At 39.2% G+C, this 21,081-nt stretch overlaps 1 protein-coding gene across 1 annotated transcript in view; it reads right to left on the bottom strand.

Annotated features, from left to right (window-relative positions):
* Positions 1–21,081, bottom strand: part of VPS41 (VPS41, HOPS complex subunit) — a 188,141-nt gene that overhangs the window by 140,023 nt on the left and 27,037 nt on the right. Inside the window, exon 3 of the mRNA XM_027539162.1 lies at positions 6,220–6,327. Coding sequence (XP_027394963.1) covers positions 6,220–6,327 — 108 coding nt within the window. The remainder of the gene's footprint in view (positions 1–6,219; positions 6,328–21,081) is intronic.

Below are 21,081 nucleotides of genomic sequence, written 5' to 3' on the forward strand. Positions count from 1 at the left end.
ATGATGAAGGTTCAATAACAGACATAAAAAATTGATTAATTAAAATTAAAGAGCATCCTTAAAATGCAAGTACAACTGACTCTTGAACAATATGGTTTGAACAGGGAGGATCCACTTATACACAGATTTTTTTCAACAGTAGATAGTTGGTCTTTAGACAGTGGTAGACGGGAGCAGGTGGGGCACCAACCCTTCCTGCAGTTGAGAATCCGCATATAACTTACAGTCGGTCCTGGATATCCACGGTTCCTTCAGATCAAGGGTTCCACAACCTCAGACTCAACCAACCAGGGACTGTGTAGTACTTCAGTATTTACTATTTGGAAAAAAATATCTGTGTATAAGTGGACCTGAACCAGTCTAAACCCATGTTGTTCAAGGGTCAACTCTGAAGGAGAAGCTAGACAGCAGACACCAAGGCAGAGAGGGAAGGCCTGTGGTAAAGACCATTTGCGGCAGCAAGGATACAATTTGCACAAAGGCATGTGGTCACAGAAAAAGCAAGACCAAGTCAAAAAATTACAAGTAGTTTTATATGGTAGAAGCATCCAGGGGAGGAGGCAGGTACTGAGACTGACAAGGTTGGTTAATAGAAGGCTTCTGAATAATTATGGAAGGATAAAAGGTAGCAAAGTTGGGGGGGGCGGGTAGGCGGGGATGTCCAAATCATGAAGACATGAGGAAGCCAATACAGAATTCCAGGATGGAGGAATAGACAATCACATCTGAATTCCTGGAAGATTATTTCAGTAGAAAATGTTATAAATGGATTAGGATGAAATCAAATCTGAAGGAAAACAGATTGATTCACGGCACTTTCATTAGTTCAGAGAAATGACGAATGCCTGAACTAAAAGCTCCTTGGCTCAGGATGGGCGTGGATTCAAGCAGGTGACTTCGGACTAGAATTCAGGCAGAAGAGATGTTGTACGAAGAGCCTGTGGTTGCTGCCAGAGCATGACACTTGTGGCAGGAAAGTGTTCAGACTTCAGGCCAATTACACAAGGAGGCAAGATCTCAGAGGGCCATCAATACCACATGAAGGAGCTCAGACCTTAGCAGATGAGGAAAACCAGACCTGAGTTGCAGAACTGATATTTTCCACAGAGCATTCTGGCAACTAGGTGGCAAAAGAGTTAAAAGCAAATAAAATAATAATAATAAATAAAAGGTACACGAGTATAGGGAGGAGAAGTGGAAGACCTCAGCAAGGGCAGGGATGGTGAGAAAACCAACAGGACTCAGGGAATGACTGGGTGGAAACGGAGAGTCAGCTTTGCCTTAGGTGCTGCCACCAAATGGGGCAGAGAAACTAAAAGAACAAATGCAAGGGAAGGAAGAGGAAAAAAAAAAAATGAGTTCACTATGGACATGGTGAGTTACATGCAAAAATAGAACCGAAGGTACAGCTGTGTAAGCGGCCATTAAACAAACAAGCACACTAATCTAGGGAGGGTCAGGGGGGAAGTGGCCACAGATATCATGAAATTAAACCAAGAAAAGTAAATATTTAGAAAACAAGTGACCAATGGACCAAATCTTGGGAGTGGAAACAGTGACAGACTTTATTTTGGGGGGGCTCCAAAATCACTGCAGATGGTGACTGCAGCCATGAAATTAAAAGACACTTGTTTCTTGGAAGGAAAGATACAACCAACCTAGACAGCATATTAAAAAGCAAAGATGTTATTTGCCAACAAAGGTCTGTCTAGTCAAAGCTATGGTTTTTCCAGTCCAGCCATGGGAGAGCTGGACTATAAAGAAAGCTGAGTGCTGAAGAATTGATGCTTTTAAACTGTGGTGTTGGAAAAGACCCTTGAGAGTCCCTTGGACTGCAAGGAGATCCAACCAGTCCATCCTAAAGGAGATCAGTCCAGAATGTTCATTGGAAGGACTGATGTTGAAGCTGAAACTCCAATACTTTGGCCACCTGATGCAAAGAACTGACTCATTGGAAAAGACCCTGATGCTGGGAAAGATTGAAGAAGGGAGTAGAAGGGGATGACAGAGGATGAGATGGTTGGATGGCATCACTGACTCAATGGACATGAATTTGAGTAAACTCTGGGAATTGGTGACGGACATGGAGGCCTGGAGTGCTGCAATCCACGGGGTCGAAAAGAGTCGGACATCACTGAGCAACTGAACTGAACTAAGAAACAACAGTTAGAATCCAGACTTGGAACGACGGACTGGTTCCAAATAGGAAAAGGAGTATGTCAAGCCTGTATACTGTCACCCTGTTTATTTAACTTATACGCAGAGTACATCATGAGAAATGCTGGGCTGGATGAAGCACAAGATGAAATCAAGACTGCAGGGAGAAATATCAATAAGCTAAGATATGCAGATGATACCACCCTAATAGCAGAAAGTGAAGAGGAACTAAAGGGTCTCTTGATGAAAGTGAAAGAGGAGAGTGAAAAAGCTGTCTTGAAACTCAGCATTCAAAATATGAAGATCATGGCATATTATCTCATCAGTCCATGGCAAATAGATGGGGAAACAATGGAAACAGTGACAGACTTTATTTTCTTAGGCTCCAAAATCACTGCAGACGGTAACTGTAGCCATTAAATTAAAAGGCGCTGGCTTCCTGGAAGAAAAGCTATGACAAACCTCAACAGTGTATTAAAAAGCAGAGACATTACTTTGCTGACAAAGGTCCATCTAGTCAAAGCTATGGCTTTTCCAGTAGTCATGTACGGATGTGAGAGTTCGACCACAAAGAAAGCTGAGCGCCAAAGAATTGATGCTTTTGAACTGTGGTGTTGGAGAAGAATCTTGTGGGTCCCTTGGACTGAAAGGATATCCAACCAGTCAATCCTAAAGGCAATCAGTCCTGAATATTCACTAGAAGGACTGATGTTGAAGCTGAAGCTCCAATACTTTGGCCCCCTGACGTGAAGAGCTGACTCATTGGAAAAGACCCTGATGCTGAGCAAGACTGAAGGCAGGAGAAGGGGACGACAGAGGATGAGATGGTTGGATAGTGTCACTGACTCGATGAAGGTGAGTTTGACCAAGCTCTGGGAGCTCTGATGGACAGGGAAGCCTGGTGTGCTGCAGTCCATGAGGTCGCAAAGAATCAGACACGACAGAGCGACTGAACTCAGCTGAACTGATCCCCAGTTCATCCCCAGTTCACAGCCTTATCATGATGAAGGGACTTGAGTAACTTAATGAAGCTATGAACCACACTATGCAGGGCCACAGAAGATGGATGGGTCATAGGGAAAAGTTCTGACAGAGCGTGCTCCACTGGAAGAGGAAATCACAACCCACCCCAGTATTCTTGCTCCAAGAACCCCATGAACAGCGTGAAAAAGCAAAAAGATATGACAATGGAAGATGATCCCCCCAGCCTTTGTGTGGATCACAACAAATTGTGGAAAATTCTTCAAGAGATGGGAATACCAGACCATCACACCTGCCTGAGAAACCTGTATGTGGATCAAGAAGCAACAGTTAGAATGGACATGGAACAATGGACTGGTTCAAACTTGGAAAGGAGTATGTCAAGGTTCTATATTGTCACCCTGCTTATTTAACTCATATGCAAGGTACACCATGCAAAATGCCGGGCTGAATGAATCACAAGCTGCAATCAAGATTGCTGGGAGAAATATCAGTAACCTCAGATATGCATATGATACCACTCTAATGACAGAAAGTGAAGAGGAACTAAGGAGCCTCTTGATGAGGGTGAAAAGACCAGATTGAAAAGCAGGCTTAAAACTCAACATTCAAAAATCTAAGATCACAGCATCCAATCCCATCACTTCATGGCAAACAGAAGGGGAAAAAGTGGAAGCGGTGACGTATTTTACTTTCCTAGGCCCCAAAGTAACTGCAGATGGTGACTGCAGCCATGAAATTAAAAGACACTTGTTCTTTTGAAGGGAAGTTATGACAAACCTAGACAGCATATTAAAAAGCAAAGACATCACTTTGATGAAAAAGGTCTGTATAATCAAAGTTACGGTTTTGCCAGTAGTCATGTATGGATATGAGAGCTGGACCATAAAGAAGGACGTGGCCTAATCACTAATTCGTGTCCAACCCTTGCAAATCAATGGACTGTAGCCCACCAGGCTCCTCTGTCCATGGAATTTTCCAGGCAAGAATACTGGAGTAGGTTGCCATTTCCTTCTCCACAGGATCTTCTCGAGGTGGATTCTTTATTGACTGAGCTACCAGCTCCCAAGAATTGATGCTTTTGAACTGTGGTGCTGAAGAAGACTCTTCAGAGTCTTTTGAACAACAAGGAGATCAAACCAGTCAATACTAAAGGAAATCAACCCTGAATATTCTTCACTGTATAGTGAATACTCTTTACTGAAAGTCCTTCACTGGAAGAACTGGGATGCTGAATCTAAAGCACCAATACTTTGGCCATCTGATGTGAAGAGCACACTCATTGGGAAAAAGATCCTGATGCTGGGAAAGACTGAAGACAAAAGGAAAAGGGGGTGGCAGAGGATGAGATGGTTAGAGAGCATCACTGACTCAATGGACCTGAATTTGAGCAAACTCTGGGAGACAGTAAAGGACAGAGGAGCCTGGCTTGCTACAGTCCATGGGGTCGCAAAAAGTCATACATAACTCAGTGACTGTACAACAAAAGCATGAAATATCAAAAATGGGCTCATTTACAGAATCAGAAAGTAGATCGGTGGTTACATGGGGCTAGAGTTGTCTGTTCCATGATTCAGCATGGATCACTAGGAGAGAAGGGATGAAATGAAGTGAATGACAGATGTGGCCAAAAAGGACCATAAGCGGGAGGGGAAGGATGAGCTGGGCAAACAGCCAGAAACTGAGGCTGATCATGCTGGATAGCTTCCATTCTCTTAAAGAAATAGAAATGACATCATCGTCTGAGTGAAGGGATGGTGGCCGAAAAGGCGGATTGGGAATGAAGGAGCTGAAGATGGACAAATAAATACCAGCCCTTTAAGTGGCATGTACACCTCGCACGCAAGGTGTACCAGCACATGGCAGGTGACCTTGTTCTTAAAGCACTGACTTTAAGCTGAGAGCTTAGCTGGGGCGGTGGGGCTGAGGCGGGTGGTGGGGGTGCGTCCTTGAGAGCAGGGCCATTAGAGAATTGAATCTGCTGGTAAACTTAAGTTAGAATGGCTGACCACTTGACAGAGACAGAAAAGAAGAAGAATGGATTAGAGATCAGGGCTCCATCAAGTCACAAAACAGGGTTAGTGGGAAGATGAACACAAAAGCTTGAAGGATAAAAAGATTAAGAATGCTGCCCAAAATATCTTCAAGTTCCAGGGACAGACATAAAGCCTCCAGAATGTGGCCTTAAGGGTAGAGAAATGAAAAGGGCTGAAGGAGAGGGTTCTGGAAAAACGAGACAGAAAACACAGGTCCTGTTGGCATGCTGAAAGCAGGAATCTATTTACAAGAGAATGAAATCTGTAATAAAGGGGAACTGGGTAGAGGCAAGGAGATAGATGAGGCAATACTGCTAGAAAGAAGGGGATAAACCAGGAGGTGGATCAGAGCCCAGTGCCCGCCTTCAGTGGAGGTACCAAGGCTCACTCGTACAGCTCATGGGGAAAAGGGAGCAATGATGAGAATGCCTTGCTTCTAATATTCCAATTATGTCCTGGATTGTTCTGGTCTATAATGGGATAAGGGTCCTGTATAGTACTTAGTCTGGACTTAAAAAGTTGGTGGGGGGCTTTTCTATAGTGAAGACTGAGATGTGGAATATATTTATTCATTCATATAATACATAAAAAATCATCTGGGGCCTTTCTATTGATTCCTAAGGCCTCCAATGTAATCTCTTCTACTCTTACAAAAGCAATGAGCTCCAGAATATTTCTCATCTCAACATTTTCCTGCTCTACCATGTAAGATCTGAGGAATTAAGTACCAGAGTTTCTGAGAATCACTTGCCACAGATCTTTCACAACCATCATCCTCTTCTATTTGATACACTATGGTGTATCAACTATTTGTTACAGTGTGGTGATACACTATTTGATACATGGATGGTGTGTGTGTACAAATACATCGATATAATATCTCTGGTTGTTGTTTCAGTTTTTCACTGGTGAGAAAGAAGAGAGGAAGAGTGGCAGGGAGACACAATTACTGTGAAAAACCACCACCCAAAGCACCAGACCTCAAAGTATCAGCAAACATACAACAGAAACGAGTTACAGAAGCATCCTCTACAGGCCACCGTACCTTGTCATGGACCGTCATGCAGCTAGCAGCATCCTTCTGAAGGATTTCAGTTACCCCATTGGAGAGCCTTTCGTACTTCAGTTTGGGCTCCTCTTCACTCTCTTCTTCCTGCACGGAAAACAGAGATGGCAGCCCTCAAGGACATATTTGAAAGAGTCAAAGACTCAAAACACACTCTGTAAGGTGGAACCAGAGGTGGTTCCCTCAATGACTGTCAACAACCACAACTACAGTGCTAAGGGTTAAGATTCTCATGTTTCATTTTTCCAACTGGCCTATCAACTGCTACAACTTCAATGGCAGAATAAATCTGAAAGCTGGAAAGAGGACTACATGTACCTTCTGTTGACAGTAATCAACTTCAGCATATCAAAAAAATACAAAACTGTCTGTCCCACTATTCGGGCAAAAGCCAATAAAAGGTGCATAGGCAAAATACTTGTCAATGTGCCCTCATGGACATAAAACACAGCAATGAGACAGGAATACAATAAACTTCCAAAAGACTAGAATTCTGTATTTCAAGATTGCAAGAATTTTTGTCAGATTTGAGAATATCCCATTTTACTTAGAAAAATTATAAAAATTAAAATGAAAGAAAATCAGAAATTTTATATAAAGCCAAGTATATACTTACTCTTCAGATAAAAATATTTTAATATTAATTTTAAGTAACTGAGAAACCATGAGTGGATATTATTACTTAGTTTATGTTACAATATGCACTGTTGACTCTCATCTGAATAAACCTACTTATACATTAAAATGTTCTTAATCTTCTATACATGTTATTACTAACTTTAGATGTTCAATTTTACTGTTGATATAGCATCATAAGACATGCTTAATCTTCAGAGTTACAAAGTTCGGAATCTAGATTGTCTATAAAGGCCAGGAATTAATAAATCAAGATTACTTATAAAAATTATGACAATGATTCAGAAAAATATTTATTTTACTGCATCAATATACAATGAGAAGGAAATATGCATATAGTGATAACTGTGGTAGAATAAAACTGGCCAAAAGAGTAGTCCACAAAAACAGTTTACTCATCATTTCCTTCAAAAATAATTGTGTGGTCCTCACCTTCCAGCTAACATTTGGGTAGTTTGAGGTACATCAACCGTCCCACCCAGAATACCTAGGAATGTTTAATGAAATATAGAGCAATATCAGTCTAAAGCATCAATTAAAGCGCTACCGAGGCAGTCTGAACTAGAAGTGTGATTCCAAGGTGGTGGAGAAACTACGGAGAGGCCAGCTGGCATTCTATAGTCATTTTCTTCCTGGAGACATTTATCAACAGGAGGCTGAGACTCTGCCTAGATAGATGGCCACGCTTGGAAGTGTGGAAAACAGCAAACCTTCTGGGCTTTCTTGGTGGCTCAGATAGTAAAGAATCTGCCTGCAATGCAGGAGACCTAGGTTCAAGCCCTGGGTCAGGAAGATCCCACTCCAGTATTCTTGCCTTCAGAATTCCATGGATAGAAGAGCCTGGCGGGCTGCAGTCCATGGGGTTGTAAAGAGTCTGATAAGATCGGGTGACTAACACTTTCACTTTCTGGTACTTATGGGGACTAGAGGCTTGATGGGTGGAAGAGAGAGGCAAAGAAGGGAGTTTGTTACACAGCCACTTTTCCCCAAAAGAAAACTGCTAATTTCCAAAACTACATAAAGCAGGAGACAAAAACGCTTGCCTCAAAAATGCAAACTCACTGCCTTGACATGTTAGGAAGAAAATTAGATGAGGTCCTGGTGAACACCAAAGCCTCTCATCTGGGACTCCTGGTCCCCAGGACACAAACACAAAGAGCTTCCCAAAACTTCTGTCTATAGCTTTGCCTCAGTTTACTCCCTGCCTGGAGTAAGGTACACAACCCCAACCTATCTGTCCAGTAAGGGAAAGGGTGGCTCCTTAGAGAAAGAATACTATTGGGCTTCTACAATTCTTCACGTACAGTACTAAGAATTCAATTAAAAAAACTACCAGGTGTGCCACAAGACAGGACCAAATGACTAAACATCAAGGAGAAAAAAACTGTGTTAAACAAAACAAAAACACAGACCCCTGGATGACCTAGATACTGGATTTAGCAGAAAAGGACCTTAATGTAATTATGTCAATTATTATAAAGTATGTTTTTTTAAAAAGATGAATGAAATACATAAAAAGATTTCAACACAAAACTTCAATCTGTAAAAAAAAAAATCAAAAGATAGTTTTAGAACTGAAAAATATAACTGAAATTAAGAACTCAATATTATAGTTCAACAGAAGATTAGCAAAGCAGAAGACAGGATTAGTAAAATGGAAAACAGGTCAAAAGATATCCAAAGGGAAGCTCAGGGAAGGAAAATGGACGGAAAATACAGAAAAATTATGTGCGATTTCTCGGACACAGTGAAAAGGGTCTAACATTTTTCAATATAGTCCCACAAGGATAAGGAAAATAGAAAAATGGGAAGGAGGAGGGATAGGAAGACTACTTACAGAGGTAACAACTGAGAATTTTCCAAAACTCATAAGACATCAACCCATAAGATCAAGAAACTTTGCAAACTGAAGCAACATAAGTATGAAGAAAATCACATCTAGGCACATCACAGTAAAAAGAAAATTACATAAAAGAAAAATGACTTGTAGACTGTTAAGTACTGGACTTCTTAAAGATTATAATACTGATCAACAATCACACACAGACTATGAACTCAGATGCCTACAGAAATCTTTATCCTTGGGGCAAAGACCTACTTCACATGGAAAGGCGCTCATTTCTAGATAAACTGAAAGAATGAGATATGTCAACCATTATGCTATAGACTTAACACTAGATATCCCATTTCATCCTGACTTAAAAAAAAAAAAAGATTATGGTGAGTTAAATATCATTATCCCATTTTACAGATATTTCAGTAAAAACTAATGATCAGAAATTTTAGGTAATGTCATTAAGATACACAGTGGATAGAAAGCAAAGCTAAAATTCAAATTCAGTTATGAATGCTCTAACATCAATGCCTCATTTAATATACTACCCCAAACTCCTAGGAAAATTATACTACAAATCACAATAGACACCTCCAAGATTTTTATGCCTACAAAAAACTACAACTGTGATCAACAGGAAACGTGTCAGATGTCTTTATTTAGCGGGTACATTAGTTACAGATAGATGGATATTATTCCAACATTTACTGACTTAATACAACAATACTGCTGTTTAGTCACTAAGTCATGGTCTGACTCTTTTGTGACCCCATAGACTATAGGTCTGCCAGGCTCCTCTGTCTGTGGGCTTTCCTAGGCAAGAATACTAGAGTGGGTTACCATTTCCTTCTCCAGGGGATCTTCCTGACCCAGGGATCAAACCTCTGTCTCCTGCACTGGCAGGTTCTTTACCACTGAACCACTTGGGAAGCCCTAAAACAACAGTAAATCTGTGCTATTTAATGGAGTTCCAGTGGGTAAACAATATACAAGTGGCTTCACTGGGTGCCTGAGATTCAAGATCTCTTCTGGGGTTGAAGGCAAGGTGTGAGCTGGGCATCTGAAGACCTGACTGGGGTTAGAGTAATGATTTCCCAGATGGCTCACTCAAATGGGTGGCAAGTTGGCGCTGGGTGTTGACAAGAGGCTTCAGTCGCTGTTCTTCTGGACTTCTCCAAAGGGCTGCATCAATGTCCTTAGGATATGGCAAAGGAGACTTCCCCCACAGTGAGTGGTGCAAGAGAATGCACAGTGGAAGCCCTAAGGTTATATATGACCTAGCTTCAGAGGTCACATGCTGTCGCTGCCACAGTATTCCTGTATGTTGATCATACAGACCAACCATGATTCAATGGGAGGGGAGGACATGAAGGCAGGAATAATAAGAGGTGAGAATCACCGGGGGGCATCATGCAGACTAGCTACAAGAGGAGTAATAAAATTTTAAGAGCAATAAACCTAGTTTAATAAAAAAATCAATATTCCATGTCTACTGATGAACTGTCTTAAATTTTCTTCTCCAAGTATACACAAACTACTAGTTGTTTATTTAGTAAAAGGGTGGTAAAACCAGAGATGGTCTACCTACTAACTTTTTAAGAATAACTCCAAGAACTAAAAGCCACAGAAGGAAGTAGTATGTGCATGGTTCCTTAAAAGCCCTACCTTTCTTTAAAAACGAACTAACAATAATCACCTCAACCCAATGAGTTGTTGCATGTCCAAATAGGATCTGTTGTTAAAATATCAAATAGCTAATTAACCCAGTCTTAAAAAAATCTAGAAATAGGAAAATTACAAAAAGCAACTAATAAACACTTCTACTTATATATCTAATACAAGCGAGAAAGAGAAATCATTACAAAGTTAACACTAAATGTAGCCAAGGCATGATGTGTGCATTCTGAAGTAAATGTGTTAAATACAAATTGAATCCTGAATGTTAGTCTTTATAATAAGATGCCACATGTTGTTCAAGTCTGGACATCAAATGTGCATCCAATGTGAAAAGTTAATTCTAGCCTCTGGACTATTTTGCATAAAAGCACTCAACCACGGACCATTAGATAACGTTACTGTAAATAAGGTTTGCCTGTCTTATTCATAAGTGGAAACTAAATAATTTCTCTCACATAAGTATACAAAAATAAATACTTTCACAGCACAGCTCACTGAAGCATTCGTGCTAGGCTTCAAAAACCATAAATAAAATGAAAACTCCAATATTAGGCACTTGATGTAGCATTTCACGCTTTTCTGACAGGTATCTTTTATGTTAAGTTAAAAGCAGGCTAAAGGTGAATTTTTTAAGGTGTTTTCTGCCTGCTGTAAACAAAGAAAATGGAAAGTGATTCAAAAATACAATTCGCAGAGGTTATTCTACTGCTGCAGACTTTATATCACATTTTAAATAAAAAACATTTTAAAAATCAGGTAGATTTAATATAGAGTTTCACTGTAAAAAAAAAATTAAACAGAAAAAAAAGACTTTCATGCAATTTGAACTTCCACAGAAAACAACTCAGTGTTAATAAAAATCAAATCAATAATTTTTGTTAAATTTTAATAATCTTGCAAGCCTACAAATAAAACCATCAATAGTCTGAGTTGAGATGACAGTTAACTGCGTTTCTATGACAACCCAGAGGCACAGTACAAGTCCTGACTTGCAGTTAAGTGAAGGTATGAACAGAGTGACATTTACTCATACAAGAAAATCTGAAGCTTTTCTTTAAAAAGAATCAATTCTCAAATAACATGGACTTTCACTAATTGGATAACACTTTTAATTAAAGACAAGTCCTTTAGATCATCCTGTAGGATTCTAAAACATCTGAAAATAAATTTCTTATCATGGTCATTTTTACTGAGTTTTGAACCGAAAGTGAAAAAGTCGTTTTTGGGACAACAGACTAAGGTAATTACAGATTTCTGTCTCAAAAACTATTTAACAGTTTGTTACTAACACCACAGAGTCAATGTACATAGAGAAAATCCCATCACCTAACTTAGAATTATATAACCAACAAGAATATCATACTTTTCATCTGATAATTTAAATTTTCTGTACAAGAAAAAACTGGCATTTATAACCAATTTTTCATCCTGCTTTAACACTAACCACATCTTTCACACATCAGTATATTTTATGTACAATGTGACAGTCTAAATGAAGACCCGAATTTTACTTAAAAAAAAAAAAAATGTGTCATATGAATTCAGCGGTTAACAGAAAGATCATTATATTTTCTACAGCTTTTATGAATCTAGAACTCAAAATTTTATTTCTGGTTATCAGTTCTTTGTTAAAATACAGTTTTGTCTTGTTCCGGTTTTTATTTTTTTTCCTTTTCCCACAAAACAATAGTAGATATACAAGAAGGGTGAGATGTTATGTTTACAAAATCCAAGTTAAGCCAGTGACAAATATCACCAGTGGAGTGCTCCTAGACAATTTATAATCTCACTCTATGGAGATCCCTTCATCTCAGCTAGACTCACCAATGAGAAAGACCTCAGCTGAACCTCTAGGATTTTTAATAAGATGAATGGGTGCGTTGATCTCTTGTCATCGACTACATCTGACCAGGGGCAAATTCCTTTTAATAAATATCCAATGTTTTAAAGCTAGATAAAATAGGGAACACTAACATCCTCAAAAACAAAACAAAATTCTCATTGTCTAAAAAAAAGAGCAGCTTGAACTTCCACAGGAAAAAACCAAGTGTTAATAAAAAGCAAATCAATCATCAGCTATTGGTCTGAAGGTATAAAGGCTTTCCTCCTCTAGAACATTTTCTCGAGAATTATAATCACCATAATTGAAATTATACTGTAAGTCAATCAAAACACATAATTTGAGGTCTCAAAAAATACAACTAACCAATTTTTAAGAAATAGAACTCTGCACGACAACAGGAGTTGTATCAACTTTTTACCAACAATTAATATAGAGTCAAGAAATATATATGTTATCATGCAAATACATTTATTTGAAACTGTAATGTCACCAATAAAGGACATCTCCACCTATGTCATATCATCTTAAACTTTTCTACAAAAAGAGATTTATGATGAGAAAAACTGTACAAAAAAAGAATAACTAAGATTCAAAACTTATCGAGAAATAAGGACTTTTATTGATTTTGTATTTGTGCCCTTCCCAAATGAATGCCACCTCCTTAAAAGGGCAAGTGCAACTATTAACTATTATAGGTTATAGCGCTATTACAAAAGGACGATTTTATTTACACAAAAAGATGACTGTCTGGTAGGAAAGCTGGTTTCATATATCCTTCTAAAATGTCAAAACATATCAAGAAAACTACATAAACAAGCCAAGAGAGTAACTTCTAGTTTCCATTTATAACACAAGGTATTACAGCTGCCTCAATGACCAAACTTTTTAAGAAAGTGACATGGAGATAATGGAATTCATCTACAATAAAACAACTGTGGTCAAAGCTCCCACGATGCCTTTCCATCAGACTGGTGACAGACAAGCAATTACACTCTTATATGAATGCAAATAATGCTGTTAAAGTTTTTTACTTTCAAGCAATACTGCTATTACTGAAAACATTAATCAAAAACAAGTAGCTAAAATTAGGAGCTCATAAATGTATTCTAGATGATATAGGTCTACTTTTTCATATAGATAGAAAATTTCAATGAGCCTACTCATAGGTATATACTATATTTAAAAGCTTAAAATACATATGGTTAAATAAGTGGTTCTCAACCGGAGGTAATGTTGTTCCCCCAGTTCACTCACTTGGCAATGTCTGCGGACATTTTTGTTGTCACAACTGAGTTGGCGGAGAAGATGCTATTGGTATCTAGTGGGTAGAGGGCAGGGACGAAGCTAAACATTATATAATGGATGAGACAATTTTCCAAAACAAAAAATTTTCCCTCCCCAAATGCCAATAGTGCCAAGGTCAAGAAACCCCAGGTTAAACAAATTTCACAAGATTAAATATTACACCGACCTTAAAATCTGTTTTCAAAGACGATTTGATAACAAAGGGGAAGGTTCTCAAAATGTCTTACTAGGTGAATAAGTAGGTCATAAAAACCTGCTTTGCACGATCCAAATGTTACTAAAGAAATGCATATACACACGTGGGAGGTAGATGAGAAAAACAAACATCATGGTCATCCTCCTAAGCTTTTTCTTCACATACAGACTGGGAGTGATAACAGGACTTCCATCGCAGCGTTGCTGTGACCATTACAGAAGGCGGCAATTAAAAATCACTACTGAGATGGGACTTCCCTGGCAGTCCAGTGGTTAAGACTCTGCACGTTCAATGCAAGGAGTGTGAGTTCGATCTCTGGTTGGGGAACTAAGATCGAGCATACTGCATTGGGCAGCCAAAAAGTTAAAAAAAAAAAATTACCATGGCTACTGCCAATTTTTTTAAATTTTCTAAAACAAATAATTATTTCATTTATTATAGAATTACTGTATTTGATACATTTTCAAGCCATTATTCAACATTCTTTCAAAAACTTTACATCTACTAAACTAAGACTTCTCTCTCAAAACCACTCTTCTTCCCCTGTCAATACTTTGCCTACGGAAGTGAGAAAAAGTTGAGCCTCTAATAATTGAAGAGGTCTACTTAAGATTCACAAGATATGCAGTCTTCATAAACCCTGGTCTCTCCTTTGCCCTGTAGTATCAGAATTTCATGTTCAATTCAAGGAGGAAAAAAAAAATAAGGTGAAGGTTTCCATGCCCTAAGCCACATACCATAAACAGGATCGACTCCCATCATTTATTTTATATTGGGAAAGCGATAAGAATATAGAGAGTGGGGGGGCTGGGGAATGAGAAAAGCAAATAAGCTTTTCATTTCCTTCCAGCCATATGGAATAACCTGACCAATCTTCAAGATATGCCATTCAGGTGGACAATTTCCGCCACTAAATCCAACATAACCCTCTTTTTCTTTCTTCCCGATATCCCTTGGTGATCACAAGATCCTTAGAAGCAGGGTTTAGGCCTATTCGTTGTTCTGAACTTCACCTAACAAAACTGTGGGTACCTAACAAAGACCAGTGAAAACACAAGTACATCGTAACAGCAGACAGAGTTTAGTGAGAAGCTTTTCAGAGACATTCTCATTTAAATTTCCACACAAGAAAATCCAAATCGTACCACAGCAGGGAATAGGAGAGATTACCTAAATTATGTACAATATTATGTAAAATATTTACAGACACAGCTGGGGGAGGGGGTAGGCAGGGGAAGGTACCAAAGAGAGGGAAACAGTAGCAAATAGGAGCAGCAGCCACAGAGGTCCCACAAATTCAATTTTCATGAAAAACTTAACATTGATTTATAATTTACAGGTTTACTGTTACATTAAAAAGTGCCACAAGTTTTGAGATTATGTTTGTTGGCAAGGAGATTAAATACCTCTCAAGCATCTTTCCTTATCCCTGGTGCAAAGAAACACCTGGCTAGCTACTCCCACACAAGCCTCTGACAGCTTTTCAAAAATTTCCATGAAGAAACAGATACAGATAAACTCCCCAAATAGCAATAAAAAATTAAGATAAGCCATTACCAAAATTAAGGAAAAGCTGATACATATGGTGAGTATGAATTTGAACTAATGACACATCTTGGCTTGTTTTCATGAAAACTTAACCTGAACAAAATGCACAAAGATGCTTTAGGCTCTCCCACCAAAGCTCAGTGGACATGAGTTTGAGCCAACTCAGGGAGATAGTGAAGGACAGGGAAGCCTGACATGCTGCAGTCCGTGGGGTCATAAAAAGTTGGACATGACTGAGTGACTGAACAACAACCACCAAAGCTTCATGCTCGTGACTCAGAGCCTATCCCACTCAACAGAGCAGATACCTGCCTCCCCCATTAGGGGCTGTTTTTTTCTAGACGGTGACTGCAGTTTTTGCCCACTGTTTCTCCACATCTGCACCTTCAACCCTGGCTACCATCGATTTCCACCTCCCTCCTACAGGCAGAGACTGCAAGATGCTGACACCTGAACAGCGCATTCCTGGAGGTTTGAGAGTCCCAGCTTTAAGCACTACAGGACCGAAAAAACACTGGTAGCAGGGAGGTGAGAATTTCAGGCAACCAGAGAACACAAATAAAGGTAAAAGCAAAGATGCATTAAAAAAACAGAAAACTAAATAGTTAATAAGTCCAAAGTCTGCGTGTGCATGCTTAGTCACTAAGTCGTGTCTGACTCTGTGACTCTGTGGTCTGTAGCCCACCAGGTATCTCTGTCCATGGGATTTCCCAGTTAAGAATACTAGAGTGGGTTGCCATTTCCTCCTCCAGGGGATCTTCCCGACTCAGGGATCAAACCCACCTCTCCTGCACTGCAGGTGGATTCTTTATTGCTAAGCCAGCAGGGAAGCATAACTGTAATATCAAAACTCTTGAAGAAAAGTTTTGAAGGGAAAAAAAAGGAAAAAAAAGAAAATAGTTCAGTTATCTGAGGCATGAATGTAAATGTAAAAATGTAAAGCAGAATATCATAAAGCAAACCCTATGAAAATAAAAACAAAAATAAACAAAAGGGACTTAATGAAACTTTAAAGCTTTTGCACAGCAAAGGAAACCATAAACAAAACAAAAAGACAACCTTCAAAATGGGAGAAATATTTACAAATGAAGCAACTGACAGGGGATTAATTTCCATAAAATACAAAGAGCTCATGCAGCTCAATATAAAAAAGGAAACAACCCAATTAAAAAATAGACGTAACCTAAAGAAGACATACAGATGGCCAAAAAACACATGAAAAGATGTTCAGCATGGCTAATTATTAGAGAAAAATGCAAATGAAGACAATAAGGTACCACCTCATACCCATGAGAATGGCTATCATCAAAAATTCTACAAACAATAAATGTATGGAGAAAGGGAACTCGGCTACACTGTTGGTGGGAATGTAAACTGATACAACCACTATGGAGAAAAGTATGAAGGTTCCTTAAAATACTAAGTATAGAACTATCATCTGATCCAGCAAACTCATAGCTGTCCATACATCTGGAGAAAACCATAATTCAGAAAGATACACACACCCCAATGTTCACTTCAGCACTGTTTACAATAGCCAGCCATGGAAGCAACCTAAATGTCCATCAACTGAGGAATGGATAGAGAGGATATGGTACATATACACAATGGACTATTACTTGGCCCTAAAAAAGGAACAAAATTGTACCATTTACACAGATTTGGACGGACCTAGAGAATGTCATACAGAGTGAAGTCAAAAAGAGAAAAATACTGTGTATTAGTGGAAATATGGGCAACCTAGAAAAATGGTATAGATGAACTTATTTGCAAAACAGAAATAGAGACACAGACATAGAGAACAAACATATTGATACCAAGGGGGAGACGGAAGTGGGATGGCTCAGGAGACTGGGGTGGACATATTAATACACACACTTCTCCACGTAAAATAGATAACTAATGAGACCCTAATGTACCTATACAGGGAACTCAATTCAATGCTCTGTGGTAACCTAAACGGGAAGGAAATTAAAGAAAAAGGATATATGTATATGTGTGGCTGATTCACTTTGCTGCACAGCAGAAACCAACACAACATTGTAAAGCAATTATACTCCAATTTTTTTCCTTAAAGCAAACTCTATATATATTAATAGAAAACTTGGTGGTGGGTGGGCCTCACCAAATCAGTTGAAGGCATAAATAAACCCTCTCACTGAGTAAAAACATTCTTCCTAATTGCCTTCCAAGTGAGTGACTTTTTTCTTGTCTTAGGATTTGAACTGAAACATTGGCTCTTTCTGAGTGTCCCACTTGCTGACTCACCCTGAAGGTCTTGGGACTTGCCAGATCCATAATCACACATGTCAGTTCCTTACAATAAATCTTTTTCTCTCTCTCTTTCTGATCCTATTGGTCTCTCTCAGATCCTCCTGAATTCTCTCAAATTTCTCCCTCTTTTCTCCCATACCCTCCCCAGTTCCTGTTGGTCCTAAACATAGCCCATTGGTTCTGTTTCTTTAGAGAACCCTGTCTTGCCAAGACAGAGAGAGCTGACCTGGCCTGTAGATATGCCTCAAGGGCACTTTACAAAGGCTCAGAAGACTCATGGCACAAACTCCCACTATGACACATATTTTTCAAGGAGGTATTCAAATAGAAAGCAAAAAATCTAGGAGATGTTGTAAGAGATGAAAAAGAAGGATGATCAAAAAAATCTTGGTAGAGATTTCCCTGGAGGTCCAGTTAGTAAGATCCTGCATTTCCAATGCAGGGGGTATGGGTTCAATCCCTGATCAGGGAGCTAAGATCCCACATGCTCTGTAGTGCAGCCAAGGGGAAAAAAAAAAAATCTTGGTAAAGTTCACTAATGTTCAGTTCAGTTTCAGTTCAGTCGCTCAGTCATGTACGACTCTTTGAGACCCCATGAGCCGCAGCACACCAGGCCTCCCTGTCCATCACCAACTCCTGGAGTCCACTCAAACTCATGTCCATTGAGTCGGTGATGCCATCCAGCCATCTCATCCTCTGTCATCCCCTTCTCCTCCTGCCTTCAATCTTTCCCAGCATCGGGGTCTTTTCCAATGAGTCAGCTCTTCACATCAGGTGACCAAAGTATTGGAGTTTCAGCTTCAGTATCAGTCCTTCCAATGAACACCCCGGACTGATCTCCTTTAGGATGGACTGGTTGGATCTCCTTGCAGTCCAAGGGACTCTCAAGAGTCTTCTCCAACACACAGTTCAAAAGCATCAATTCTTCGGCACTCAGCTTTCTTTATAGTCCAACTCTCACATCCATACATCACTAATGTTACTTGTTAACAAAGGATAGGGGAAGAAAGGAAAGAAATCATTTAAAAACCTACTGGACTTCATAATCAAGTGACCAATCACAAAATAAGTCAAAATACAGTTTTCTTATGCCAATTCCACCATGCACAGTCCTAGAGTACTGGGCAACTTAGTTAAAACCTCAGTTACTTCATCTTTCATGAAAGGAGGAGAATATGTACCTTATAGAATTGCTGTAAGAATCAAACGTATTAAATGTATGCAAAGTACAGTATCAGGTATGTATCCAGTGAATGTCAGTTATATTACCAATATTTGTAGTATAGCCCCCAAATTTAAACTATATAATTCATATCCTCTCTTTTGAGTTTATTTCCAGATATAAAACTGAACAAACATGTCTTTTTTTTTTAACTTTAAACTTTTTATTTTGTATTAGGGTATAGTTGATTAACAATGTAGTGGCAGTTGCAGATGAATGGTGAAGGGACTCAGTCACACATATACATGTCTCCATTCTTCCCCAAATCCCCCTCCCATCCAGGCTGGCACATACCACTGAGCAGAGCTCTATGTGCTATACAATAGATCCTTGTTGGTTATCAATTTTAAATACAGCAGTGTGTACATGACCTTGCCAAAGTCCCTAACTACCCCTTCCCCCTGACAACCATTATTTTGTTTTCTAAGTCTGTCTCTTTCTTTTTTGTAAGTTCATTTGTATCATTTCTTTTAGATTCCACATTTGTATCATTTCTTTCCACATTTAAAGAATGTCACATATTTCTCCTCCTCTGTCTGACTTTAGGCAATGTAACGCTCTCTAGGTTCATCCATGTTGCTGCAAATGGCATTATTTCATTCTTTTTTAATGGCTGAGTAAACTTCCATTTTATACACACACACACACACACACACAGACATATATATATATATATACCACATCTTCTTTAACCATTTCTTTGTTGATGGAGATTCAGGTTCTTTCCATATCTTGGCTATTGTAAGTAGTGCTGCAGTGAACACTGTGGTGCATGTATCTTTTTGAATCATGTTTTTCTCTAGGTATATGTCCAGGGATGGGATTGCAGTGTCATATGGTAGCTCTATTTTTAGTTTTTTAAGGAACCTCCATGTTGCTGCTGCTGCTGCTAAGTCTCTTCAATCGCGTCCGACTCTGCAACCCCATAGATGGCAGCCCACCAGGCTCTGCCATCCCTGGGATTCTCCAGGCAAGAACACTGGAGTGGGTTGCCATTTCCTTCTCCAATGCATGAAAGTGAAAAGTGAAAGTGAAGCTGCTCAGTCGTGCCGACTCTTAGCAACCCCATGGACTACAGCCTACCAGGCTCCTCTGTCCATGGGATTTTCCAGGCAAGAGTACTGGAGTGGGGTGCCATAGCCTTCTCCAGGAACCTCCATACTGTTCTCCATAGTGGCTGTACCAATTTATATTCCCACCAACAGAGTCCCTTCTCCAGCATTTGTTGTTTGTGGAATTTTTGACGACAGTCATTCTGACAGGCATGAGGTTATATCTCATTGTAGTTTTGATTTGCATTTCTCTGATATCTAGCAGTGCTGAACATCTTTTCATGTACCTATTGGCCATCTGCATGTCCTCTTTGAAGAGATGTCTATTCAGGTCTTCTGCCCATTTTTTGAGTGGGTTGTTTGTTTTGATACTGTTACCAGTCAGAAACTGTTTATAAATTTTGAACACTAATCCCTTATCAATCACATCATTTGCAAGTGTTTTCTCCCAATCTGTGGGCTGTCTTTTCATTTGTTTATTGTTTCCTTTGCTGTGCAAAAGCTTTTAAGCAGGTCCCATTTGTTTATTTTTGTTTTTATTTCAATTATTCAGGGAGATGGGTTGAAAAAATTTTGCAGAGATTTATGTCAGAGAGTGTTCTGCCTATGTTTTCCTTTAGGAGTGTTATAGTGTCTGGTCTCACATATAGGTCTTTAACCCATTTTAAGCTCATTTTTGTGTACGGAGTTAAAGCACAGTATCAGGTATGTATCCAGTGAATATCAGTTACTAAAAATGTTATTATTTGTATTACAGTTTCCAAATTTAAACTGTATAATTCATATCCTCCCTTTTGAGTTTATTTCCAGACATAAAATTGAATAAACATAACATTTCTAATTTACCTCTTTGCTTTACACTATTTACAAAAAATGAAGATGTAACCTCAGATATGCAGATGACACCACCCTTATGGCAGAAAGTGAAGAGGAACTCAAAAGCCTCTTGATGAACGTGAAAGTGGAGAGTGAAAAAGTTGGCTTAAAGCTCAACATTCAGAAAACGAAGATCATGGCATCCGGTCCCACCACTTCATGGGAAATAGATGGGGAAACAGTGGAAACAGTGTCAGACTTTATTTTGGGGGGCTCCAAAATCACTACAGATGGTGACTGCAGCCATGAAATTAAAAGACGCTTACTCCTTGGAAGGAAAGTTATGACCAACCTAGATAGCATATTCAAAAGCAGAGACATTACTTTGCCAACAAAGGTCCGTCTAGTCAAGGCCATGGTTTTTCCTGTGGTCATGTA

The sequence above is a fragment of the Bos indicus x Bos taurus genome, chromosome 4 (assembly GCF_003369695.1).
Source record: "Bos indicus x Bos taurus breed Angus x Brahman F1 hybrid chromosome 4, Bos_hybrid_MaternalHap_v2.0, whole genome shotgun sequence".
Classification (NCBI taxonomy): domain Eukaryota; kingdom Metazoa; phylum Chordata; class Mammalia; order Artiodactyla; family Bovidae; genus Bos; species Bos indicus x Bos taurus.